Below are 27,538 nucleotides of genomic sequence, written 5' to 3'. Positions count from 1 at the left end.
AAATCAGTATGATGCTCATGAACGTTGATCCGAATGAGTGGGCCGTGGTTTAGACTTGAATGGCAATTGTTGGGTCCAGACCTACAATTACAGTCAGTGGATCCCCAGCGTTTGAAATTAGGTGTTATATAAGATTCCGTGGTCTAGGCCACCATACAGCACGGCATGTTTCGCTACATCGAACCGATTTAATCGTATCAAGAAATCATGGAAGACCCACAGAACAAAGACATCTATCCCATCCGAGTTCGTGTCTTACTCGGCTTCGCATGACGCTATACTTCGTTTTCTATCAGGTCCCATGTTATATTTCAATTAGGCTTAAAAAAATTTCTCGAACGATGGAGAGTAGTGTAGTGAACTGCAGGGGGATCAGTTGGCAATAAAGGCAGACTGTCCCAACTAACCGTGTCACATTAATTTCACCAACCTTATCCCGTTCAACTCTCTGTCCCTTCTTCCATTCCCTTCTATTTTAATCTATTTTCACTCTTGATCATCGTCAGTTCTTCTTCACCATCAGGATCAGTCTCCGCCGACCGATGCGATGGCGGACGACACGGCATTGCGGTCGGCCTTGGTTTGGTTGGCGGTGGTGATGGCGGTGGTGGGGCTCGGCACCCACTCCTTCAAGAAGATGTTCGTGACTTACGTGTTGGGCATGCTTGGGATCGTGGGCATTCTCCTGCCCGATTGGGATTATTTCGACCGCGATTTCTCCAAGTGGACCACCCCTGTCACCGGCGAAGAGAGGGCCGCTATCGCCTCTGCTAGGAGATCTGGGCTCAGCAGGTCGGCTATCGATTGATCCCCTTTTCTTTCTTCTGCGCTAAATGAGGCATATACCGAACGGTTATCAGCTTAAGCTGTAATTATTATTTTTTTTTTTTTCATGAAAGTTTTGCCATTGAACTGTCATTTACCGGATTGATTGGGAATCGTATCATTTTGGAGAACATCATGCTGTGCTTGCAGGTTCAGAATCTATCCTCTCAGACTGGTTATTTACACAACAGTCTATGGATTTGGCTTGTATAAGTGGTGGCAGTATGTCTCCGGTTGAGAAGCTCATTCATCAGTTTATTGACTGAGTCCTCTACTCTTTTGTTTTTGTTTTTCATTTCTTTCCTACCTTCTGACCGCTGAGACCATAAGTAATTGGATTGGATTATAATTTTTGTTCGGAATCGATTGGTACTCGTAGATCATGATGCTGTAGAACTACAAATTTACAGTCTTTTTCTTTGCCACGGTACCGACTTATAACCTTTTCACCTGATGCTGGGATGAAGCAATAGAATGGAGCAACCCGACCCACGGAGGGGGGGCAGCTTTTTATTTGGCAGATTTAAACAACATTACGTTGTCAATTACCTTTCAGGGCGTCAATCAGGAGCGAGCCAGCGAGGTCTGTTCTTGATGAGCACCGTTACTTTTATATCCTGAAAATGGCAAGTTGAGCATTCTCACTCTACAAAGTCGATATCGAGAAGAAAAATCATATGCTCCAAAGTAAAAATTTTCACCGTAGTCGGAAGACGAGCATTCAAACCTCTGATGTGTGTTATCCATATCGAGCCATTATCGTCTCAGTTCGAATCACTCCAAATCGCTTCGGAGTTCGAAGGACCCCTAATCACTTCGGGTGGATCATGTTATTATCATCATTGTTAATAAAACTGTGATCAGATCGAAGTTTTCAGCCCATCAATATAGTCACTGTTTAATGGGCTTCACCACCAATGGGCCTATTAGGGCTCTCTCTTAGGCCTAGGGATTAACGGTCTGTATCCCCCCCCCCCCCCCCCCCACGTCTCTCCCTTCCTCCCTCCGTCCCTCCCCTTCTTGTGTGTCCTTAAACCCTGGGAGAGTTGCAGAGACAGCTGAAGCGATTTCCTCCTCCCTTCCTTGATCTGACTACGAGAGATGAGGCTCTTGACGCACAACATGCTGTCCTGCAACATCAAGGGGGTAACCAATGGCTTCCCGCTGATCATCGAGGCCGAGAAGGTCCTGGAGAAGCCGGTCGACCTCAACCCGGACTTCCTCCGGAACATGTTCCACAAGGTCGAGTGGAAGGCCCTCGTCGACGCCGCCAAGTCGCTCGGCTACTCGGAGCTCCCCGAATCCGTCGATCCCGCCATGCTCGAGTCGCCCGAGTTCCTCCACCGGTTCCACCACGCCCTGCTCGAGCTCCACCTCGAGGAGGGCGCACTCGTCTGCCCTGAGACCGGCCGCAAGTTCCCCGTCAACAAGGGCATCCCCAACATGCTCCTCCACGAGGACGAGGTGTGATTGATTGACTGACTTTGATATGACTTTGGGATTCGCCGTGTGGGGGATTTTGTGTGGATTAATGGATTTTGTTTGAGAACTCCGATCCGATGTAATTACGTCGAATTAATAGAGATTTCGCGTCTTCTTCAATCAATCGTTGATCAAATTTCTGTTCCGTTTCATCGGCAATAATCGATCGATCATCGCGTCTGATCCGTCGAGGAGCCGAATTCCGAGCTTCCAAGTGCAGCTCTTCGTCAATAGGATGAACCTGGTGCTATCGCGACGCTCTACATTCGAATGTACCCATTGTCATTGACTCATTGGTAATGGTCATGGAAATTTCTGATTTTTGCCTGATAACACCTCTCGATCTATTTGACTGTTTGATCCCCATTGTCCCGTGAAATTGTTGTAATGGATACGGTTATGATAAGTTACGATGGTATATATCCCGATCACATTGGATTATCAATCACACCTTTTGGAGAATAAGCGGTCTCAATCCGAACGAGCATCAATCATTTCTCGATTACCAATGGGTTATAAGAGAGGCAACTTTATTTACCTGAGATAAAAATGTCACAATTTTCCGATGTTGAAGCCTCTCGAACTGGCCTTAGGCGTTCGATATCTACAGCCTAGTCGTATCGGTAATGCACCCTCCATGTTGGGGATGTAGCTGCCTCACCAAGGATGTTGGCGATTATCTGGTAGTAACTGTTCTCTAAATCGACTTATGTTATGACCATGTTTAGTGATTGTTCCCTGATCAGATATAACAATGTTTGAGCTGACTCAAGATGTCTGGTTTAGTGGTCAAGGATAAGCTCATATATCCAGTTGATCCCGAGTTCGAAATTCTTTGAAGTCGCCGAAGCATATTTGACGAGATTACCTGCTCCGTGTGTCACAGATGATTCAAGGAGCCCGAGGGTTAGTCGGGCACACTACCTGACATCCGAGGTCGCTAGAAAAAGATGTTTGAGCTGACTCATGATCCGATCGATAGATACCTCTATAACTACTCACACATTATATGGGAAAATTGAAATTTATTTTTGTGAAATTTTACCAAAAAATAATTCAGGAGCAATTTTCTAAGCATATAAAATTTTATTTGAAATTGTACGGTTGGATGACTTATTATTGTTTCATATAAATATTGCGGAGATACCACTTGGCGCCTAATTTTCTCGTTTCAACTCCCAACGCCAACTGGCGAACTCGGCATTCCATAGTTGAACTCCATCCTTCTCCTCTCCTCTCTGCTCCGTCTCGAATTTCTAGTGTTTGGCAGATTCGATCTCGAGCTTCGAAGATGCAGAAGCTTGGATTTCCGAGCATGAAGAGCTTGAACCAGCTCAAAGCACCGTCTGGATCGTCTTCAGGGACCGGAAAGGCCATCTCCTTCTCTGCGCGCAACACCTCAGATTCACTCGCGATGGGAAGCTTCGCCAATTTGAAGGTCACAGCAGGTTTGATAGAGCGATCGCACTCAGTTTCTGTAATATCTCTATCGATGCATGCAATTTACTGTTGTTTCTGTCATCCGCCTGTTCGGTTGCAGAGAAGCTGGTGAAAGAGCAGGCTTCCGTTAAGACTGATCTCGAGATGGCGGTAAGAGAACTCAAATTCGCTTTTCCTTCTTCTCCCAAATCCTCGTGCTTGTCGAATAGTGTTGTGTAGCTCGGTTGATTTTGATCAGTGCAAAGTTATCGATTTGAACAGCGGTCTCCATGCTGCTAATATGACTCTGTCAGTTTTTGGCACATTGATAAATTTCATGAGAATGGAAAGCAGCATACTTAGATCTAGAGCTACGAATTCAATGAAATTGCTAACCTATTATTCGCAATTTCGTCATGAACGTGAGATTTTAGCATATCTTATCATCAGGGTTAGTCATTTTGTACAGTAGCGGTTGTGTTATCTTTTCAAGAGACAAGTGACTGCTAAAACGCGCAATTTATGGATGGCTATATGTCGATTTGACTAAATCTCAGAATACGAAATTGAAGAAATCAATGGAGCTTGTCCGTGCACTGGAGGAAAAATTGCAGACTGCTTTAACTGAAAATACTAAACTCAAAGTGAAGCACAAGGAGGACGAGAAGCACTGGAAAGGATTGGAGTCCAAGTTCTCTTCAACGAAAACATTATGTGAGCAGCTTACTGAAACTTTGCAGATCTTAGCTGGACAAGTCCAGGATGGTATGTTCTCTGCCCGCGTTAAATTATAATGATTTCTTCGCGCTTACCTTCAGTTTGCTTAACATTTGAAATTTCTAAACAGCTGAGAAGGATAAGGAGTTCTTTGAAGACAAGCTTTCTGCAAGTTCAGCTGCTTTCGATAGTCTAAATCAGCAAATGAAAGATCTATCCCTTAAGTTGGAGTCTCAAGAGGAGACTATAAGAAAGAGTATGCTTTCCCACTCGGTTTCTTTTCTATATATTCATCAATTTTGATACGTTGATGTCTTTTCCTTGAAGGGTTAAACAGAGAACATCTTGATATGTACCCTATGGTTGTAGTTCAAAAGAAGAGATGCATTTTACATTTTTAAACTACAGGAGATAAGGAACTGGAGGAGCTAAGAATTCAGAAAGAAGAACGGGAAACTGCCTACAGGGATGAACAGAGAAGGACATCCAGTCTCATTGAGGACAAAGGTTTTCTAGTCTTGTCCATTTAATTTATTTTGCATCTTTTTGCAGTTTAGAGCTGCTAGTCTATGCTGGATATGTTTTAGCTTTCCACAAGCATGATTGATCAAAACTCGGTTCCTGATTATACAATGCACTGTTTTGTGAAAAAATTGGATGTTACTTCACTAAATTTCTTAAAGGAGATGAGAGTTGTATTTTTACAGTTTTATCTGTTTTGTAGTATTTCTTGATATACATTTGATTGCAGATTCCATAATCAGGAAGACTGAAGCATGTTTAGAAGCTAATGGAGTAGCCATGGAGAGATTGAACTCTAAGCTGAAGGAGAAGCATTGTCAATTGACAGTGAAGGAAGATGAAACCCAGCGTTTGATTGCCAGTCAAGATAAATTGGAGAAAGATAAAAATGACCTTGAGTTGATCAAAGATGAGCTTGCAAGCAAACTGGCTTCATCAATCCAGGAAATGAGAACCCTTGAAGGATTTGTGCATCTGTTCTCAGAGCAGTTGGTTGCACTGAATGGTCAAAGCTCGGCTCTCTCAGACAAGTTTGATGAGCTAAATGCAATGCACGACTCTAGGTTGAAGTTGACTGAGGAGAAAATGGATTTCACAGTTAAACTTGCTCAGAGAAAGCATGACCAACTCCAAGACAATCTCTTCTGCACGAGATCTGAGAAAGATGCTTTGCATCTTTTGAATGAGGAGTTAAAAAATAAGGTAAAAGAGCTGGAGAAAGTCCATGAGTCTACCATGGCTCAGCTTTCCAAGGAAAACTGTTTAGCAGGAGAGAAAATCCAAGGATTGGAGGCTGAAGCAAAAGATTTGATTTCTAAGAAGATAGAGGCTGAATTGTTGATTGCTAAATTGGAAGGGGACATTGCCTCCTTATCGGAAGCTGCAAGATCATCTGAAAATATGATGGTTTGAGATCCTTACTAAACTTAATTTGACATCAACGTCAAATTTTTTATTCCATCCTGAACCTGCTCTGATATGCCTTACAGAAAGATTTGTTGGTCAAAATTTCAACACTGGAGGTGGAGAACAAAGAGAGCACCGAAAAGTTCCTGGGAGAACTGCAGAAGAAAACTGAAGACTTAGAAGCTCTTCAAAAGGAGAATGAGAAACATAAGCAAGAGGAAGATTTGTTAAATAAACAAGTCAATGAGCTTCATAATCTTTTACTGGAGAAGGAACAACTTATTTTGCGATATATTGACAAAGAGAGAATTCTCGAAGAGCAAATCTCAGAGGTTCTTACACTAACATGAATAAATCTCTTGTCCAGATTAAGCAAAAGACTAAAGTCACCTTGTTGTTGCTCTTGTTTGAGTTATTTCCTTCAGTCTCTTATCTTTTTATGCTACTGCAGAATCAAGGACTGCTCACTGAAGCTGAAAGTAAACTTGCTGAATTGAGAAAGCAATATGATGTTATGCTTGAGAGCAAACAGATTGAGTTAGCAAGACATTTGAAAGAATTGTGTCAGAGGAATGATCAGGTGGAGCTTTTATTCTTTCCATATTTTAACCAAATTATTCTTGTTCAAAGTTGCTTGCAAGTTGAAATATAGTTTGTTTAGGCCATCAATGACATTAGGAGAAAGTATGAAGTGGAGAAGCAGGAGATTGTCCATCAAGAAAAAGACAAGGTCTGTTACATTCTTATCCATTTAATTACTGTCAACTGCCTCTAGAAGGGTAAAAAAGAAAAAGAAACAACATTCTTGTCAATCATTAATCAAGTTTCCTCGCATCTTCAGGTGGACAAAGTTCTTGCAGAAATGGAAAAGAAGTATGAAAAAGAACTGGCAGAACGCATAGCAGAGTCAAAACAGAACTTGACACGCATGCAGGAGGAGCATGCTGCTCTGGTAGCTTGAATTTTTACATATATATAATGGGAAACAGAGATATCTGCAAGTCAAATTCAAATTCATAATGGTTGATATGTTTGAATTGAATTTAGTTTATCCCACCTCAGTTTAAGAGAGCTGTTAGCTAGGTTTTAGTATTATAGTAGGAACAAAATCACGACTGCCTTCTGAATATCATGCTTAGATATCAATTGCATCCTTTGGCTGTATAACTGCAGATTTTTTTTTCCAGTGACAGCTGCGTAAGTTGCATATTTCGGAAATTCACCAATAAACTGCACTCATGTCAAATCTTCTTCACTGTGCTAACCTTCATCATGTCCACAATGTAGGTCAGTCAAATCCAGAAGGAGAACGACAAAAAGGAGGCCATCCTTAAATCTAAACATAGTGAAGAGCTGAAACTTTCTGAACTGCAAGCTGAAAATGAGCTGAGAGAGGTGCAAAGCTTTCTTATATAAACGTGTAGCTTCATAACTTCAATTTGTCCACTTAACAATGCTTTTTTACTTGTAGAGAACCAAGTTGCTCAGGAATGAACATGACGCTCGGATGAAAGCTGTGATGTGTGAGCATGAAGATGAATGTAGGAGGCTCCTGGAGGAGTTAAATCTGCAGAAGACCAAAGTATGCACTTTGCCTCAAATACTCCATTGTAATTTACTTACTATACCTTGCTCTTATTTATTTATTTATTTATTTAATGATCTTCAGGAAGAGAGACAGAGGGCATTGCTGCAATTACAGTGGAGAGTAATGGGGGAGCCACAGGAGGACCAAGAAGTCCACTCAAAAAAGGTAGCTTCTTGAATTTCCTTCACTAATCCCCAGCTGTAACTTCAGTACACTAGTTTCTTGGACAATTTTATTTGAAATTCTATAGATCTAACTGCTTTTGCGCCAGTCTGTTCAGAAAGAGAATCCTATCTTGTCTGAATTTGATAGTACAGTCTCTCTTAACTTGGGTAGGCATAAAAGTTGATTCCGTTTCTATTGATATCTACTAGTTCCATTGATGTTGCTTTTCCTATGTCTAAAGAACTCTCTGCTTTCAGATTATTGCTACTGACTATTACATGCACCTTTCCTTGACTGTCTAATAACGTGTAACAACCATTTCTCTGTTTTGTTATCATACTTAAATATATGTGAAAGTTCATCAATCATCATAAGCACTTATCGGACAAGTATAGGAATAATTATCCCTCCATTTAAATTCATTGACAATTAATCATAATCACAAGGGAATAACCAAATATTTTGCCAAATAAATTGGGGGAAAGAAAAAGAATAGGGCTATAATTAGATTTATATTACTTGGTGTGGTGGCAGTTGGTATTTCTTTGTGATCTATCATTATCTGAGTGCAAATAAAAGAAAAACTTGTCATCAAGAGCCAAAGAATACACCATATGGGCTACCATCTTTATTAATTTGTTGGGGAGTTCAACATTGGCAGGATCAATAATCCACTAAAAATCTAGTTGATATAGAAGGCCAAAATAAGCATAAATCATGACTCATGCTCTGCCCATCGATGTATAACTCGGATGATGCCAATTTTGGAGAAATAAAATTCTCATGTGGGGGGCTGTTATAAATGTTCATAGGGGAGTCGAAAGAATTTTTCTGTACATTCAGTATCTTCTCTAGAGTTTGCTCGCACTAGTACCATAGCAATGTTAGTCTTGGATTATTCTTAATTTATGATATTACTCTAGTGCTTTGAATATTTTGATTTGGTCTTTCTCCAAACTTCTGCGGATGTGCCAAATGAATTACTCATTTATTGGCAATGATACACATCGGAACATTTTCAGTATCTACTCAGGTCGGGAGAGAGTTTAAATGTGAAGACCACTGTACCACATGAATAAAACCTGACCTTTTCCCACCAGTTGTATATCATGCACAAGTATCATGCCAAGATAGCAAAATTATTCTATGTGGTAATATGGGTTGATTGTTTCACTTGTAAAAAGGAATACTCAGTCTCTTCAAAAATGAGGAACCCGGTCGGTGGAAGAGGTAGGATGGTCGCCCCAAGGATGGAAAATGAAGAAGATGAGGAGCAGGTGATACAAATCGGACAAATCAAACATCCTCTTCTATTTTCTGTTTGCCAGCAAGATTACTTAACATGTCAGTGTTTTATCTTGGTTATAGGATTCGCCTCTCCCAGAAGCAGCTCAAACACCAGTATCGAAATTGTTAAAGAAAGTAGAGCATGCTAATCCAGGAAACATAGATGGTGTTCCTAAGCATAGCAAGAAAGTGAGTCCCTTCTGCCTAGAAAGAAGGATTCAGAAAAGAATGGCGCTTTTGCATGGCTTTAACCATTTAAGTGACTGACAAATGCATTGATATGTCACTTTCTAGTCATACTTTTCGTGAGGATCATATAGAACATATCAACCAATTAATTAATGTAATACTTTCTGTTATCCTTTATATACATATATTTGCAAATAAACTTGTTCATGAATTCTTCTCTCTAAAGCAGGTGACACAGCGTGAATATGAAGTTGAGACAACAAATGGAAGAACGGTTGCTAAAAGAAGAAAGACAAAAGGCACAGTTATGTTTGAGGCAAGACCTAGCCTATGCATCAGTTAGCTGCCTCTTGAGGATTCTACGACTATGCTTAGTACTTTAGTGTCTCATAGGACGCATTTCAACAGGGTCCAAGAAAGAACAAGAAGTTGCCTTCGCAAACAATTGGCACCCCAAAAGACGGAAAGGTAATTATGTTCATAATAAATCAGCCAGTAGTACGTTCATATTTCTCTGACAGGATGGGGCATTTATTTTGTTTGCATAAGAGGAAATGGAGGAAATTTAATCCAAATCTATGAACGTCTGAAGGGAAATGAAGGGATTAAGAATCCTTGCATTTCCCTCTCCTCCTTAAAATATTAAGGATTAATCTTCCATACGGAGGCTCCTTAAAAGGAGACCTTTAAGGAGCCCAATCAGAGATGGACACGTGTCAGATTGTTGGGTGATTGGCGGGAAGAAAATAATGAGAAACTTGCTAAATAACAAGAAACTTGTCATTTTGAAAATTATCAAATAGTCGCTAATGATAAAAAACTTATTATTTTTACAAGAAACTTATTATTTGGAATATAACAAAAATCTTGTTAAATATCAAGTTATCTTGCTAAATGGCAAGAAACTTGCTTTTTTTGAGATATCATTCTCTTCTCTACCCTGCCCTCCCCTCATTGCCCACAATCCATACAAGCTCTTAGAAAGATCTCCAAGGCTGAGACATTTTAATAAAATGATTGCAGTAGGATTAATAGAGTCCATCATCTAATTATGAGTCTTGCAATTCTTATGTCATTAGTTAAATCATTTAGTATGCTCAGTCACCTCACGCATTATAAGGGGAATTCAAATTCCACGTTTGTATCTCTTTAGGTATTGCAAGAGCTTATCAGGCTTACTGGTACTCTGTTCAGGTTATTCAGCCGGTCAGCCGTCCCCGTGCTTCAAACATAGGTGATCTGTTCTCGGAGGGCTCATTAAATCCATACACAGATGATCCTTATGCATTTGACTAAAGCGCAGTAAGTAGCGAGCATTCGTTGAATTCCTTCGGTATTTGAAATATTCACTAGTCTATCATTCTGAATTCACTGCTCCTGTCAACCTGCTGGATCACTGTGGAATCTTTCCAGGTGGAGCATCACCAAATTTTTACCAGCATTACATTTGTACAATTCTACTTGCTTTCTGATAGTTCTCAGGGCCTACTCACTTCGTGATGTGTCTGGGAAGTGCAAAATGATGGATCAAACTACATTTTAAGGCCAAGATCAGGCATATAGATCTTGGTGTACTCACCTGGGAACAAGAACTCTCTGCAACCAATCTCTCCTGAGATCCCCAGGGGTGAAATATTAGCATCTGCACTGCAAAAGGGAAACCTTACACGGAATTATGATGCAATCTTTTGGCCATTTTCGGCACTTGTAATTCCATATGACTCAGAGCACAGATATTAGGTTCCTGAAGTGTACTGATTACCACATTGACCGGAACCATAATAATGTCTCAGGTCATCTTCCCTGTGAGTACGTAGTGGGGCGCTGCTCTTCTTGTTGGTTTGCATGGCTTTCTTTTTGTATGAGAAAACTTGACATGTCTGCTAGTCTTTTGGCTAGCACCACGGTTTGATTCATTCAGTGAGTCCCGAAGGCACTTAGGATATCTCAAGGAGGAAACCGACTTCACAGATCGAGTAGGCAGTGATTACTCTTTGTGGAATGTCATTTTCTGTCGGTGGCAAAGCCCCCTGGTCCTATTCTTAGGCGTGCTTCCAATAAAAATAAGTGGAATGAGCAATTTTCTGAAGCATGAACAAGCCTTACGAGATTCTGTGGCACACCAATTTCCCGAAGAGACAAGCGTAAAATTTCACATAGTTTCTCCTATTTTATAGACGTCGAGATTTTTGCTTAGATGTTGGTTTTCGTCCTGTGTGGGCAAGCAAGACGTTGCAATATCAGGAGAGGAGGGATCGATGACAGTATTTCTCTCTTCCCTCTAGTATTATCCCTTCACGAACCTGCACCAGAACCAGTGCTGCTCCCACACGGCGTACATTGAATCCAGAGGTATCCCCTTTGTTTCCGGCAGCAATAGCACGACGAAGATGGTCATGGTCCCGATCCACCCCGCATAGAACAAGAATATCCCGTACTTGAAGTGGCACAGCATTGTCAGGAACGTCTGGGACAGCACGAAGGTTGCAGCAAAGCCGACCGCCACTGTGATGCTCTGTCCCGCCGAGCGGATCTTCATCGGGAATATCTCGCTTGGAATGAGCCAGCTCAATGGGCCCCACGACCACCCGAAACCCGCAGCATAGGCACACATCAGGGTGAGGACCAGCGCTGCATATCCCTTGGAGATATGTTCGGTGCCGGAAACACCTGCTGTGGCTGCAAGAACCACAGCTAAACCAACCTGTACATTGATGGCACAGAAGGCAAAAGTAGTTACAATGGATTCAGCCATTTTCTCTACTGATCAACTATATCTATACCACGTTCATTGATACCTGACAGAGGAACATCTGCACCCCGCCTTCCATGAATAGAAACCTCCTGCCGTGACGGTCTACCACAAATGTCGATACAAGGATACTCCCCAGGTTTACAAGCCCGAGTATGACTGCCGCCAAGAGGGCTGAGTTGCTCCCGAACCCCACTGATTGAAAGAGCACTGGTGCATAGAACGCAATGATGTTAATTCCCGTGACCTGCTGGAAGAAAGGGATTGCGATCGACATCACCAGTTGGGGCCTGTACTGCCTCTCGAATATGGTCACAAATGGCTCCCGGCTCGCCGCTTTGGCAGCCTCGCTGGACCTGACGAGCTCAGCCAGCTCACCCTCAACATCAGAGTCCAATCCCCGCACGCTGATGAGGGCCTGCTTGGCCTGAGACAGTTTCCCGCGCCTCACTAGGCTGCTTGGGGTGTCAGAGATGAGGAGGGCCCCAAGCGTCATGATGACTGCAGGGATTGCTGCGAGGCCCAGGGAGAGCCGCCAGCCCCAGCTGTGCTTGGCAGTCCCGTAGTTTATGCAGTTGGCAGCCACCACGCCGACACCTATGAAGAACTGAAACCCGGCGTTGAATGCGCCACGCCATTTCGGGGGTGCCACCTCAGACAAGTAGATGGGAGCCGCCTAAAGTATTTTAAAATTCCAATTTGAGTGAATGAAAAACTGATTTCTATATAGTAAAACTGCAAGAATGGATATGATCTAGCAGGAGAATGTGGAATACCTGGTTAGTGAACCCAACTCCAAACCCAAGCAAGATTCGACCCAAGATGAGCATGGCAATATTCTCAGCACCACCATTGATGGCCGCTCCGGCCAAGAATGTGCTGCCGCCTAGCACCATGATGTTCCTACGTCCGATTGCAGCTGTGAGGCGGCTTGCCGCAAAAGAGGCAGCCAGTCCAGCAATGTAAAGCGAGGACGTGAATGAGGTCAAGACCTGGCTGTCATAGACGCAGTACATGTTCGTCTTGGCCTCGGATGCCTTCCGGAGCACATCCGGGAAGAATTTCTGCAGGAAAGGCACCATCGTGGTGACACCACCTGCATTTTCATGGCATAAGATACATCAGTTTCATCAAGATGTATTCGCTTTGTGCACTTCTCATTAATGGAATTTTTGCTTGTTGCAACAAATACAAATGATGATGCCCTAAACAAACAGTATGTAGTCACTCATGAGATTGTTATCGGAACAAACCTATCCCAATTTCTGGTCCTATAGACCAAAAAGTTTGATGAAATATCGTTATTAGAGTACATCAAAGATGACGCTCTTTTTTCCTCCAAGCCATGCATAGATAAACATTGACGTCAAGTTTAGAAAAACATCGAAAGGAATCAATTTAGACCTGCCGACAAAGATTACACGAGGTGGCAGCATGAGTTATGCCAGGGATGACTCAGTTACAGTTTGGGACATGTATCCAAATGATTCCCACTCCTTCCTACGATAAATATATTGGTTACTTCGAAAGACTTTGCAAAGTCTCAGGAGCCGACATTACAGTATCACATTTTCCATAATAAGAAGCTGCCTGATCTGAGTTGGATGAAATTGATTTTTTTTTTATTGCTGAATAATACGATAATTTATTGAATAAACTAAAGGTCCAAAGTACAGGGGTATCCATCAAACAAACAAAAGACATCAAAGTTCGACATGAAACCAATGTGACTAAGGTCATGTGCTAGTCGGTTCTCGGATCGAGGAATCCATGTACAACGCCATTCCAAAAAGCATTAACCATTAACCTACGGAACTCATATTAACAACCTATTCAATTCCTAATCCTATCCTAATCTAATCAAGCGGGGGTCCACCAGAGCAGCGATATCAATTATTAGCTTTTCAAATTGTGGCTCTTTTTTCTTTCTACCGAAAAAAATTGTGGCTCTTTTGGGCAAAATTTTGCCATTGCAACTGGGAATTCTCCGTTCCGATTCCAGCCATCTCCTAATGTCAAAAAATTCAGGTTAATTATAGATCCGAATATGTCTGAATAAGTAAATGTGCTTAATCTCTTCAAAAAAAAAATTTAGATCCGATAATCATCGAACGGGAAATACCAATGTTAATCTTTCAAAAGTGTTAAGAATATAGATTGTACTGGAGATCGGTTCAAACTGTCTGAATCATCAAACTGTACAGTTTTTCGAGCTCATATATAACCGTGATGAGCATAGCATATTCCAATGATATGCTATTAAAAAGTTCTCAATTAGTTTGTGGTTTCATGTATAGCTGTCGGAAACCTCTCATTAAGTTCTTTTACATCACAGAAGGAATTTTATAACTGCAAAATAGAATGATAATTAAGATAGTGGATATAAAGCAGCAATCATACCAATTTGTTATTATTCTTAATCAATAATCATTTAAATCATATCATTTGGCTTCAAAACTGCAGAAAAATAGTCGAAACAGAACCTGAAATGCCGATATCGTATCCAAAGATGAGTCCACTGGTCGCAGCAACGATGCAAGTGATCACTACGGATGCCGTTATCTTCCCCCCAAAGTCGGGGACATGCCCATCGCCGGCATCAGCGAAACTCCCGACAGCCATGGTTGTTTTCCTTCACCTTCCCACACTTTCTCGGAGTCCGAACCGGGAACTGAGGTAATGAGGCCTTCAGCTTCAAAACATACAGGCGAAGGCCACTGAGGAAGAGAGAGTGGTCGAAATCATTCTTTTGTCGGGTCGCATAAGAAAGTCTCTACTTATATAACGACAACATTCCAACTATATATATCCATAAATGTATATATAAATTTAATTGAGATTGTAATATCAAGGTGGAAGGAGAAAATAGAAATGTAATGATTGTATTGTTCGATTATGAAAAAAAATGTGAAAAAATAATAAATAGTTGAAAGAAAGTAATGATTATACTATGTGAAAAAGTAATAAATAGTTGAAAGAATTTAGTATTAAAAATTGAATTGATTGATAGTTAAGATAAAAAAATTGAAGAAATAGGAAAAAAAATAATTGTGTTAATAGTCATTATAGCTTACATTGTACAAATTACGTATCTTAGTCATGCATAAATAATTTCCACACATAGAGCATTGTATATGACTACATATTGTAATGAAAGTCACCTCACATCAAAAGTGAGGATTCAACCATTTTATTATCCATCTATTTACATCTCTTTAAGTTTTCAAAGCAGTAAATCGAGATAACACATGTATCGCTCCTTAGCCTCTCTTGGTCCTCACCACAGGTGTTATCTCAATTTACTGTTTTGAAAACTTAAAGAGATGGATAATAAAATGGTTGAATCATCACTGATGATGTGAGGTGACTTTTATTACAATATGTAGTCATATACAATGTTCTCTGTGTGAAAACTATCTATGCATGACTAAGATATGTAATTTGTACAATGTAAGCTATAATGACAAGCATTCCTAAAATACAAGATATGCTAAGATTTCTTATAATTGTATCTATTATGCGTTATTGAATTGAAAATAAGTGGAGTTAAGTGGATAAAGTAAAAAAAAATCTAAAACCAAACAAAGCGTAAATGTAACATACGTGGACAAATATACGTGATTCTATTCCTATTTTTCTTAAATAAAATTTCAAATTCGAGTTTTTGTGAATTGAAAAAATTTACGGTTATGACTGGAGGGTCTTTCTACTTAATCAGAGTTAACCCAATTCGAATATGAATTAGTCAGGGCCAACCCTTCTATATGCCAAGTGGTTTACAACCCAAAAAACAAAAGGGATAATTGCGCCATATAGTCTAACGTTTGAAGGAATTCTTAGTTCTAACCCAAACTTGATTTTTTGCCTGAGATATCCCAACGTTGACGTGTTGGTTTCACATCTATCCCGACGCTAATTTCCCGTAAAAAATTGACGGAATTGCACACATGGCACGTTAATTTTGTAACAAGTGTCGGGATAGATGTGAAATTAACGTGTCACGTGTGCAATTCCGTCAATTTTGAATAGAAAATTAGCGTCGGGATAGATGTGAAACCAACACGTCAACGTTGGAATATTTCAGGTAAAAAATTAAGTTTGAGCTAGAACTAAGAATTCTTTAAAATGTTAGGCTATATAGCGCAATTAACCCAAAACAAAAAGAAAAAATTCAACGTTAAGTACTTATCATGCAATTGCAAATTGCGAAGTGAGTCATACACCGTGTGATCTTCTCCCTTTAATTCAATAATTAATACCACCTAAGTCCACTCTGTACATTATTATTAGAAAATTAATAACTGATTAATTAATAATTTTGAAAGGATCGCTATGATTCTGTCTTTGAAATTTAACTATTTCTGCGTCACTTTCTTTATCTATATATATGGGTCAGAGCAGAATATATATGCGTGTATGTATATATGGGGTAGCTGGTCACGTTGGGGGTTGACACATCCCTTCCGCATCTACCCACAAAGGAGGGTGGATGAGTTACATTGGCCATCGGGGCTTTCATAGTCATAAGCTTATCTGGTCTCTTAAATAATTACCTAAATGGCAAAAGAAATAATAAATAATTGCCTAATAAAATAGATGGCACCAACTAAGCAAAAAAAATTAGTGGATCATGTGAGGATGGTGATATTAATTTCAAAACTTCACAAGCGCCCTGTATTGTATTTTCCTAAGTCATCCAAGGCGAAAATGGGAAGAATCTTAGTGCAGTAATATAAAGAGTTATTCAAGATCAAGAGGTCATGCGCTTAATTCTCATTTATTGTTATTTCTATTCTTGTATAAAATTTATAGACCTCCTTTATGATTAAATAAAAAAAAAGTTACATATTTCAAATATTGAAGACGAGCTTTGGTATAACGGTTTAGAGAAACTCAAATATGTGCTCCAACTTACAAAAAGGCACTCTAATTTTTCAAATTTACAATTCAGTCCTCAATCTTTTAATAAAAATGAGAAATTAAAAGAAAAGGGAAAAAATTGAACAGCACATTCTATTAGTATTAGGGTGAGATCCTTCCCGGCAAGAAAGGCCAGCAGTGGAGCCCCTGGCGGTGGAAAGGGAAACCCCCTTCTCCAAATCAAGCCATTTTGAGCTCCCCTTCTTGGAATGGTGGGAGTTTTCGCTGATAATCACCATCACTATTAAGGTTGTCAGTGGCAATTTAGGTTGCTAGTGGCCATTTAAGTTGCCAATGATTCCGATGGATGTGGTGTTGGCCGGCTGAGAAGCCCCCACTACCCCTCGGCTTCTCCCATCTTATCTTTTTTTTTTAACTAATTCTTCGGGGGATCATTTCACAACGGAAGATAATGGCGGGGCTGTTTTGTAAACTTCCAACAAATGCAGAATGGATGACACGTGGCCACCTCAAAATTCACTCCGGACACTGTGAGTATTTAGTCAACTATTGATGATATTACATAAAAATTTCTTATTTTTCAGCTCCCTCGCTCTCGAATTATCAAAATTGGAACTGTAATAAATGATTAATTCCTTCCCAGTAATGAAATTATTGATGGTAGACAAATTTGTATATTTTGAGAAATGCTGCTAGCATACAAGAACGGGAATAGAATCGGATTTAGCATCTTACCATAAAAACAGCAAATTTGATTAATGTGACTTCGTGATGGGAATACGAAATTATTGACCTTGTGATTTTAAACAAATATATTCTACAAAGACAGTCATCACCATGAAGCGAGGAATATGAGTTGTCCAGGACTCGAAGTGGCATACTGTCATTAAGAATGTCTGTGACAGAACAAAAATTGCCTGGATAGTTTACAGCTGGCACGCTGATATTCTGCTCGATCAATCTTATCCTCGTTAAAAATCAAAAAAACGCCACTCGTGGCTGCAAGAATTGTTCTACAGAATTGTTCTCGAATCTTTTAGATACACAATAAGCAAAAAGGAAAAAGAAGAAGAAGAATGGCATCGAGGTCACTAGTTGGAGAATGGGGTGTACATCCTCTTCTTGAATATGGTCGCAAACCGCTCCCAGTTTGCCTGCTCGGCGACCTCAATTCGATGCACTTGACCACGTAACTCGCCCTCGACTGGTGAAACCGACACCAAGACCAGCAAAAACGGGGCCAGGATCTCATTTAAATCGGACGTCGGTAGCATTTCCGACGCATCTTCAACACCGATGGATTTTCAGACTTCCATATCTTTCCTTCACTTCCATGCTGATCCCTCTGTCGATATAAGGAAACAATAGATATCTAACTGCGCGATTGTACTATTATGTCTGAGTTCCTTAAACGAAACAAAATGGGATTTTGTCCAAATTTTGTACATTCATGTTCTAGCCCAATAATGATATTGGACCTTATTTAAGTCCATATAACACAACACGCCTGGGCTAATATGTATATATTTGGACCGTCTTGAAGCCCGGTCAATTATTAGTTTGTTAACATTACAATTTCCTGATTTTAAGTGAAAATTGAACCAAGTCTGTTCTGAATCTCATTTCTCCAATAAATTATCGATCCTCTTGACCACCAATTCAATGGATCGATCCATCAAAATTTCAGGAATATAGCAAACAAGCTGAGATTTAATATGAAGAAGTTTGACGTTTTTATACATACTTACAGATGGGGACGTAGAAGCTATGCATATATATACACACACACTAGGTCTAGGCTAGCTAGCTAGAAGATCAAGATAAATTAGCACAATCAATTATTCTAATATTATAAGATCTGCAGGCATTAAATATTTCTCCGATCTGCGGCATGTATCTTCATATGCAATTAATCATAAATAGAGAATTAATCAGCCACATACTATGTATTCGTGTTAGAGAGCGGTATCACTGTCATCCCTGGATTTTCCCATAGCCACTAATTTAATCCTTAAATTACAATTTGCATCGATTTAGTCCCCACAGTTTCATTATGTCTCTCAGTTTGGTCCCGACATTAAACGTCGAGACGGAAAATCGACGTGGCACCCGAGTTGGCACTCATGACGTTAACATGAAGACACGTCATGAAATAAACGACTCAGTTTTAAAGTCTCTCTCTATGCCCAAGCAAGACAACGTTAGATGGAAAAGATCAAAAGCACGGATTGGCGAGTAAATCCCCCATTTGCGATTAAAAAAAAAAACCCAATTGTTGGTGAGAGTAAGAGAAACTGAAGCATCATAGTGGTTTTAGGGTACGATCGTGTTAGGTTTCCATCTTGAGAAGCTACAATCAAGTACATTTGCAACAAAACGAGGTCAATGTTGGTGAATTTACTATAAAGATTGTTCCTCTTTTATTTCAATGTAGTCTCTGCTGCTATGTGCTCTGCTTGTGGTCCAAATGCTTGCGTTATTGAATGCTTTCTTCTCCTTTTGCTACTTGTGTGTTGGTCGATTGGTGGGAGATGCATAAAATAGCAAAATTTTCTGATTTTCAACATGGCTGCATTTAATGGCTTTTAGGTTTAATGGCTGAAGACAGTGATCAGAGTATTGAATACGATGAGACTGGATTTGGTATGATGATAGAGATGTTTATGGTGATGAAGGTGGATCAAATGGAAGTGAGGATCCTTCATATGAACTTTTAGCAGATGAGTATGTTGATAAAAATGATGATGAGGAATTCTAGCAGAAGCTTTTGAATTTGCAGATATGATTGAAAGCGCTACTATAGAGACATCAAGGCAGAGAAAGCCAAAATGGATGGCACATTTTGGGATTTCTATTAACCCCATGAATGATGATGCAAAAATAATTAATAGGGCTCATAGCAGAGTTGAAAGGGCTGAGTAAGAGGATGAATATGTTGGCATTAGAGTCAATGATGATTAGGGGTGTGCAGGTCCAAGAATTCCTTTTTTTTCATGATAAGGGTTATGTTTCAAGATTTTAGATCTAGACCTTATCCTGTTGAGTTTTGTAACCGGAACCTACCCAAAATCTGTATTATACTACAGGTTTTAGTTACCTTGTTAAAACCTGTAAGTTTTTTTGTCTCGCTAAATAAAATCAAAAATATCTCATCCATAATCAATAATCACGCAAAACAAAATATCGACATGAATTTAGATTTTTCTTTAAATTAGTGACTATATTTTTTAAATATAGGAATAAATGAATATAACTATATATATATATATATAATGGTAAAATTATTATTCGGGTCCTGGTATCGGTTTCGGTTCTGGTTCTGGGTACCTTATATGTAAGAATCGAAATCGAAATCGATTTTTACCAATTCAGTATTTTAATATCCAGACCATACCCTAACGGGTAGGTTCCGATTGGTTCTAGGTATACCCGGTATCCGTGCACACCCTTAGTGATGATTAAGAGAATGAGAATAGGCCTACAGATTTTACTGATGGAGCATCATTTGGTATGGTGCATTTGGAGTGGGAAATGGTATTTCCAACCCTAAAACAGTTCAAACAAGCTATCATGGATGACAATATATATCTTGGGAGGTTGTGAAATTTGTAAAGAATGACAAGATTAGGGTTAAGGCAGTTTGTATAGAATAGCATTATGAGTGAGAGATATATTGTTCATGGTATAAGCCTCTTGGTATTTTTCAGATAAAGACTTACAGACCCACCCACAGCTACAGCAAGGTGTTGGAGAATCCTTTAGCAAACAAGAAATGGGTTGGGAAAAAGCTAGTGGAGGCTTTGAGACTTCACCGATAGCCAAAGATGCATGCAAATACATGGCTGCTAATTATCAAGTTCAGTTGGTCGAGATAAAACTTCATAGATAATTGGACATTGCTAGAGAGGTGGTATAAGGTTATGAAAAGAAGCAATACGCTCTACTATGGGATTATTGTGCAGAGCTAAAGAGAAACAACCTGGGGACAATAACAGGATTAAGTGTTGAGAGGATAGATCAAAGTGCTCCTGCTAGATTTGATAAATTTTACATATGCTTCTAGGCTTGCAAGAAAGGGGCATTAGGCATGGAAGTGGTTCTTAACAAAACTATTTGATGACATAAGATATCCTCATGATTTTGGTTAGGAGTTCATCTCTGATATGTAGAAGGTACTTTTATTTATTTTTATTATATATTTTCATATAAATATGCCATTATATATGTGACTCTAACCAAATATATGTATATATCCGTGGTTGTAAGGTCTATTGTCATCAATGCAAGAGGTCTCTCAAGGAACCAGACATAGGTATTGTGTGAAGCAATTGGAGGCCAATTTGTGAAACCACTTGAGAAATAAGGAACTGAGAGGATTGTCATGGCTCGTACTAACTCATTGACAGTGAATGAATTCAACCGAAATTTAGAGAAGGTGAAAGAGTTGAATGAAGAAGCATGAGTTTACCTGAAGAATATTGATCCAAAGCATTGGACCAAAGTAGCTTTCAGTCAAGTCTCGAAGAATGATGTGTTGGTGAATAATATATCAGAACAATTCAATGCAACAATAGTGAAGTTTAGGGGAAAGCCTGTCATCACAATGCTGGAAGAGATCAGACAATACTTGATGCAAAAGATGAACAAGCCAAGGAGGGGGATTGAAAGCTACAATGGACCAATTACACATGCAGCTCAGAATAGGCTTGAAGAGGCCAAGTTGCATGCCAACATGTGGCATCCAATGCTGGTTGGGGATCCATATGGTGCATTATTTCAAGTGATACATATCTTTAGGTCAAGTGAGAAGTATGTAGTAAAATTGAATGAGTTTAGCTGTTCTTGCAGGGAGTGAGATTTGTGTGATATTCCTTGTAGTCATGTGGTGGCTTGTATATCTCACAATGGATTACGGCCAAAAAGATTTATTCATGCATACTACTCAAAGAATGCATGGGAACGTATTTATAGACCTTTCATTCAGCCAGTCAAGGGACAAGTCTATTGGGACAAGATTGGACAGGAGCTAATCCTACCACCACAGTTTGACAAGGGTGATGGTAGACCTAAACAGAAAAGAAATAAGTAGAAGGATGTCCCTTCTAATCCTTTCATTATTCAACACATCATTCTTCAAGGCCAAAAGGAAGTATAAAGCCACCCCATGCTCCAGGTGTGGTCAGCAAGACCATAATAAGACTTCATGTATTGGTACAGTGAACAAGCAGAAGAAGCAAAGAAAGAATAAAGTATCACAATCACTAAGAAGCTAGATTGATGGTTCACATCCAATTGGACATAACCTTTCCTTTTTGTTCATTTTCGACAGGGCAAATCTATGGCTAGATCAAGCCAAGTTCAAGAACATGATAGAGTTGCTAGTGAGCCAATCGTACCGTCACAATAGGTTTTTAAGCCAATGGTGCAGACCAATAAGATCTCAAGACCAACTCTAACCATTCATACTTGGAATACAGGGCAACCATCAAAGTACATATAAGTTTTCATACCAACTCCTACCATTAATGCTTAACATGTAGTATAACTGATATTTTGTACTCAACAAACCTGTTTTCATTGGACATGTAATGTTAAACTAGGTTTTTAGTACACTGTACTATCACTTGTAGGCAAATAGGGCTCATCTAGTACCTCCACATCATATAAATGTGGGTCAAAGCTCTTCTAGCTTTATTAGTATAACTGCTATAAGGCCTCATGCCCATCCACGCAGGCCTCCAACATGTGCACCAGTCTTACAACTACAGCAACAGAAGGTTCCCGTTTAGCATCCAATGTATTGTCATGTCTCAGCATCAGTGTCAATGTCTGCTCATGTCCTAGCACCAATGCTACCTCCAGCTCTTGCCCCAGTAACATTGCCAGCTCCATCTCATACCCCAGCACCAATACCACCTGCAGCTCATGCCCCAACACCAATGTTACCTCCAGCACCATCTGTTTCAATTGGTGTAGGACAAACATTCCAGGGAGCTTCAAGGGTGACGAGGAGTATGGCAGCAAAAAAGAACATCTCAACTCGGGAGTCATGCAACAAAGAAATTCAGAGGAAGTAGAAGTAAAAGGATAAAGTGAATGAACACTTTTTTGGTTACTTTTTGGTATAGAAGGATGAAGTGATTGAATAGTTCTTATTGGTTTTATTGGGCCTACTAACATTGAACTTGGTATAGGAAATGATTATGGTGACAATGGGGTCTGCTTTTGTATAGGTCACTATCTATTACTAGGTGAAAGTGCGACTATAGTGATGGTTAGGTGGTCATTTGTAGACTAGTTGGTGCTTCATTTTGTGGTCTTGTAGCTGGTTATCTGACCGTTTGAACACTTCTATTTGTGACTATCAATATATGAAAATTGCTTCTCCATTTTGTTGCTTATGTATCTATTTATCAATTTGGTCAGTTAATATGTTTATTAGTTTGCCATTTTGCCAACAACTTAAGTAATGTTCAGTTTGCCATTTCCCAAATTAAGTAATGCTTCTCCATTTTCTCAAGTAAAGTTAATGCCAAATGTTTTGGCCAACAAATAGATCAAACCAAACACAATGATATTGAACAAATGATGTCAACTCAAACTTAGTTATATATAACTGCAAGGTTTACACAACACTCAATGGACCACTATCATCACCAATTCTCATGTAATTGCTTCAACACAATAACCATTATCTCCACCACTGCCAAACGACCAAACTTTATATGATTTCATAATTTTATAGCTAATATAACAACAAACATTGACAAAATTAAATATAGAACCCTAAGCCCCTTCAACTCTTTTTTGTTGGCAACATTCCTCATCCTAAGCTGACCAATCAACCTCTCATTTGAGAAGCTTAGCTGATCCTTCCAAAGAAAATATTCGCAGCTCAATGCGTTGTTTCTCCGCACTTGGCAACTATAAAATGCCCTTCTAGGATTCAATTTTGTCCTAGAAGTAATCCTCAATGCTCTTAGGCCATAGTGACAGATGATACCTTGATTGGAGACGATTGAACTACTATAGGGAGTGCTCGTTGGGTTGGTGGTCGAATCTCTAATAGAATCATCACACCCACAACCTCGATTACAACACTGACATGGTGATTGAGAGTGGCAGCTCATGGTCATCACCAATTTGTGGATCACAATGTTCTTCTCTCCTTGCTCTCTGACGTCGAGATTTGGGGGTTAGGGTTTTTGATTGAACGAAATTTGGGAATTGGGGCAAAGAGAGCAACGGTGTTGTTTTTGATAGTGTTGGTGTGGTAAAAAACGACGCCATCTGATGAGGGTGTAGAGAAGATCGAGCAACGGTGCCGTTTTGCCTTAGCTACATGGGCCGGATTATAAAAAATAATATTCTTAACGCCATGAGTGCCAACTCAAGTGTCATGTTGGTTTTCCGTCTCGGCATTTAACGTCGGGACCAAACTGAGAGACAGAATGAAACCGCAGAGACTAAATCGATGCAAATTGTAATTTGAGGACTAAAGTGGTGATTATGAAAAAATTCGAAGATGACAGTAATAGCGTTCTCTACTTTATATCAAAAGACTATTAATTTAGAGATCGAACTAGATACATATTGATTATGACAGTGTTAGCCAACACGGAAGGCGTCATTCCTTCGGTGGCTAAAAGGAGTCTTACATAGCCACGAACATACTTTTAAGTGTTGACACGTATCATGAAGTACGCGATTGAGTAAAATCTTATCCTATTATAAATTGAATAATGAAGTACGCAGATGGAGTAATTTCTGCAACAAATTCTCATAACTTAAATTTAAAATTTACATCCAAATGATCAAACTATGCTCTACTTTCTTAGGATAACTGGTCTGAGCTATGGAGTCTTGGTTCTGAAGATATATATTTTCCTTCCTTATGTATTCTTGTACAGCTATCCACTCATGATGAGTGAAAAGAAGTGAAAAAATAATCAACGACGTTAGTTCAAGCGATTTAATAATTATTTTTTTAAAATAAATTTTGAATTTAAATTTTGTGAATATAAAAAAAATTCTCGAATAAAAACGTTTTATTCCTTAAAAAACTGATCCATTTTGAATTGGATTAATTAAACCAATAAACTTATGAATATTACGATACACTCTCAAATAGAAGCAGAAAATATTTTCCTCAAAACTTGACTTTGAATAAATATCCTTTTTCCTTCTTTCTATTTACTCCATTCTATCTTATTAATTATAATATGGAATTGGGGAAAATAGTGGGTCGAATGGTTATTTTAAAAATGTTTGACTGGTCAGCCAAATACGCAACCATATTTTTCAAAGAAGAAAATTTAAAATATTAATTAAGACTTTTATTCTATTTTTATACTTCTTTTTTAATATCAATCAGACAAGGAGAAAATAGATATCCAACAGATAAGGAGAAAACAGCTATGCCCCTAAGTAATTAGTACAATACTAATCTAGATAATGAAGCCTATATAAGATTAGGAACAATACAAACTGAAATTTTGGCCAGCCAATACAAAATGAATATTAGAACATGCAATTTTAGAATTATTACAATACTCAAATAGTTCGTGCAAAGTATGATTTCAGCCCAAAAAATGGCACAAAAGAAAGAGACTAAACATTTTTTAGAATATATTTTCATCTAATTAATATGTAGAAATTTGACTTTCTATTTTTTTAAAAAAGAATCCAAAATTTACTATAAGTGAGCGACAAGATGCTAAGTAAAAATGTACTATTTTTTTCTCTTCATTTGAATCAATGAAAATTTTAACATGGCATCGAGTCACGGAAATATATTGGATACTTTTAATTGCGTATTTAGTATTTTAGTTCAAATATTTAATATTTCTATTATCGTGTCGAAGAGTATAAAAGTACTTAAATTAAATTAAACTAAAAATACCAAACGTTTCTATTACTCAAATCATATGTTCTTGATAATGCATGACATTAGTTTTCCACACCAATTATGGGGTCAGAGTCAACGGAAAGACTCGAAAAGTTCCAAGTCCACCACGCCATCTGATTTATCAAGCAAATTTTGTTCGGCATTTCCGAAGCTTTCAGACCTACACCACCAAAACAATACGAAAAAAGAAAAAAAAATTGGTAAAAAAGATTACACCACAAAAATTAACAGAAAATCGGGCCGTGAAAACAAAATTCGTCTCGTCACATATTATTCTAATACACGATTCTATTAAAAAATAAAAAGAAAAAACACGGGAAAGAAAATATGTTTAGTGGTAAATTACGAATTAGATATTCTTTTTCCGTAGGTTTAATTAAAGTAACCTGCCATATTTCTCATAAAATTATCGGGAAAAAAAGGAGAGATGAGGAGGAGGAGGAGGCCCACCCGAATTAGAGCTTAAGGAAGATGTCAAAAAGTTGCATTTTCTCCCAACGAAAATGACTAGCGAAAATGTATTGTGGGGCACTGAGATGTCTTATCCCTAATGGAAGCTTCACTTCCTACTTGAAGGAAATGCATACATTACCTTTTGGCGTCAACCTCCAATTGTATGGGAAAGGATCGTATCGTATACCTTGTACTTCTTTCCTCCCAAGGCATGCACTGTTTATGACTCAGAGGAAAAACACATAAAAATAAAATAAAATAAAAATGCAGATCAGTGAAACACATCTTCCTTAGTAATCAGGAGATTTTAATTTTGATATTCATCATGAATTATTCATGTGTCTTTATTAGGTATTATGATTTCTTTTTTATTATATTAAGTTCATAAGCTTTTCTTTTAGTAAAAAAAAACTTTTTGACTTGTAAAAAAAAAAAGCTTTCTCATCAAATTGAGTTGGGGAGTTTGGAAGATGACAGCCCAATGACTGCTTTGAAATGCTGCTATAAGTACTCGAAGAGGTGAACTCAAATTTGAAATCAAGCCAGCCATGGAGCCATCAACAGACTTCAACAGAACTTCCCTCTCCCTTCTTCTTCTTCCTGTCCTCTCCCTTTCAGCCATTTCACTCCTCCTGTCCCCTTCCTCTGCCTCTATCCAAGAGGCCACTGCCCTCCTCAGGTGGAAATCATCCCTCGAAAACCAAAACCGACCCGATTCCTCCCTTGCATCATGGACCAATGCCACGGCAGGCCCGTGCCACTGGCTCGGGATCCTCTGCTATGCCGACTTAACCGTCAGAGGGGTCAACCTTACGAATATGAGCGTCTCCGGCACGCTTTACCAGTTCCCTTTCGATTCCTTGTACCACTTCTTTGTTGCTTTCATTGAACATGTAATGTTAAACTAGGTTTTTAATACATTATACTTTCACTTGCAAGCAAATAGGGCTCATCTAGTACCTCCACATCATATAAATGTGGGTCAAAGCTCTTCTAACTTTATTAGTATAGCTGCTATAAGGCCCTATCCACGCAGGCCTCCAACATGTGCACCAGTCCCACAGTTACAACATCTGAAGGTTCCTGTTCAGCATCCAATGTATTGTCATGTCCCAGCGTCAGTGCTGATGCCTGCTCATGTCCCAGCACCAATGCTACCTCCAGCTCTTGCCTCAGCAACATTGCCAGCTCCATCTCATGCCCCAGCACCAATGCCACCTCCAACTCATGCCCCAACACCAATGCTACCTCTAGCATTATCTATTTCAATTGGTGCAGGACAAACACTCCAGGGAGCTTCAAGGGTGACAAGGAATATGGCGGCAAAAAAGAACATCTCAACTTAGGAGTCGTGCAACAAAGAAGTTCAGAGGAAGCAGAAGTAAAATGATAAAGTGAATGAACACTTTTTTGTTTACTTTTTGGTATCTTTTTTGTATAGATT

At 39.2% G+C, this 27,538-nt stretch overlaps 4 protein-coding genes across 8 annotated transcripts; 3 read left to right on the top strand and 1 right to left on the bottom strand.

Moving 5' to 3' along the window:
• Nucleotides 1–351: 351 nt before the first annotated feature.
• LOC116206130 (signal peptidase complex-like protein DTM1) lies at nucleotides 352–1,705 on the top strand. 2 transcript variants are annotated; one of them, XM_031538904.1, is made up of 2 exons: nucleotides 352–792; nucleotides 1,382–1,705. In XM_031538904.1, exons 1-2 carry the CDS (start codon nucleotides 548–550, stop codon nucleotides 1,458–1,460), a joined length of 324 nt encoding a protein of 107 aa, XP_031394764.1. In that variant the 5' UTR covers nucleotides 352–547; the 3' UTR covers nucleotides 1,461–1,705. The 2 variants fall into 2 exon arrangements, with proteins under 2 accessions (XP_031394764.1, XP_031394763.1); XM_031538903.1 differs by lacking the exon at nucleotides 1,382–1,705 and adding an exon at nucleotides 976–1,250 and having other exon boundaries at nucleotides 372–792.
• A 93-nt stretch (nucleotides 1,706–1,798) lies between these two features.
• Nucleotides 1,799–2,634, top strand: LOC116206129 (multifunctional methyltransferase subunit TRM112 homolog A). The gene has a single exon (XM_031538902.1). It carries the CDS (start codon nucleotides 1,927–1,929, stop codon nucleotides 2,293–2,295), a length of 369 nt encoding a protein of 122 aa, XP_031394762.1. The 5' UTR covers nucleotides 1,799–1,926; the 3' UTR covers nucleotides 2,296–2,634.
• Nucleotides 2,635–3,459: 825 nt separating this feature from the next.
• Nucleotides 3,460–11,016, top strand: LOC116204774 (synaptonemal complex protein 1-like). 4 transcript variants are annotated; one of them, XM_031537057.1, is made up of 19 exons: nucleotides 3,460–3,755; nucleotides 3,848–3,897; nucleotides 4,284–4,491; nucleotides 4,574–4,699; nucleotides 4,852–4,950; nucleotides 5,195–5,871; nucleotides 5,955–6,203; nucleotides 6,323–6,451; nucleotides 6,533–6,601; nucleotides 6,713–6,823; nucleotides 7,159–7,266; nucleotides 7,343–7,453; nucleotides 7,541–7,624; nucleotides 8,809–8,901; nucleotides 8,993–9,100; nucleotides 9,330–9,416; nucleotides 9,509–9,568; nucleotides 10,295–10,402; nucleotides 10,576–11,016. In XM_031537057.1, the coding sequence occupies exons 1-18, from the start codon at nucleotides 3,599–3,601 to the stop codon at nucleotides 10,394–10,396; spliced, it is 2,628 nt and encodes an 875-aa protein (XP_031392917.1). In that variant the 5' UTR covers nucleotides 3,460–3,598; the 3' UTR covers nucleotides 10,397–10,402; nucleotides 10,576–11,016. The 4 variants fall into 4 exon arrangements, with proteins under 4 accessions (XP_031392917.1, XP_031392916.1, XP_031392918.1 ...); XM_031537056.1 differs by having other exon boundaries at nucleotides 10,514–11,016; XM_031537058.1 differs by having other exon boundaries at nucleotides 9,330–9,404; nucleotides 10,295–11,016.
• Nucleotides 11,017–11,212: 196 nt separating this feature from the next.
• LOC116204776 (sugar transport protein 5) lies at nucleotides 11,213–14,622 on the bottom strand. Its single transcript, XM_031537059.1, has 4 exons — nucleotides 14,336–14,622; nucleotides 12,629–12,948; nucleotides 11,899–12,528; nucleotides 11,213–11,804 (listed from the first exon to the last, which is right to left on the bottom strand). Exons 1-4 carry the CDS (start codon nucleotides 14,472–14,474, stop codon nucleotides 11,388–11,390), a joined length of 1,506 nt encoding a protein of 501 aa, XP_031392919.1. The 5' UTR covers nucleotides 14,475–14,622; the 3' UTR covers nucleotides 11,213–11,387.
• Between the last annotated feature and the right edge of the window lie 12,916 nt (nucleotides 14,623–27,538).

Source organism: Punica granatum, chromosome 4 (genome assembly GCF_007655135.1).
Source record: "Punica granatum isolate Tunisia-2019 chromosome 4, ASM765513v2, whole genome shotgun sequence".
NCBI classification, from domain to species: Eukaryota; Viridiplantae; Streptophyta; class Magnoliopsida; order Myrtales; family Lythraceae; genus Punica; species Punica granatum.
Note: the sequence above shows the minus strand (reverse complement) of the source record. Positions and strands in the feature narration are given on the sequence as shown.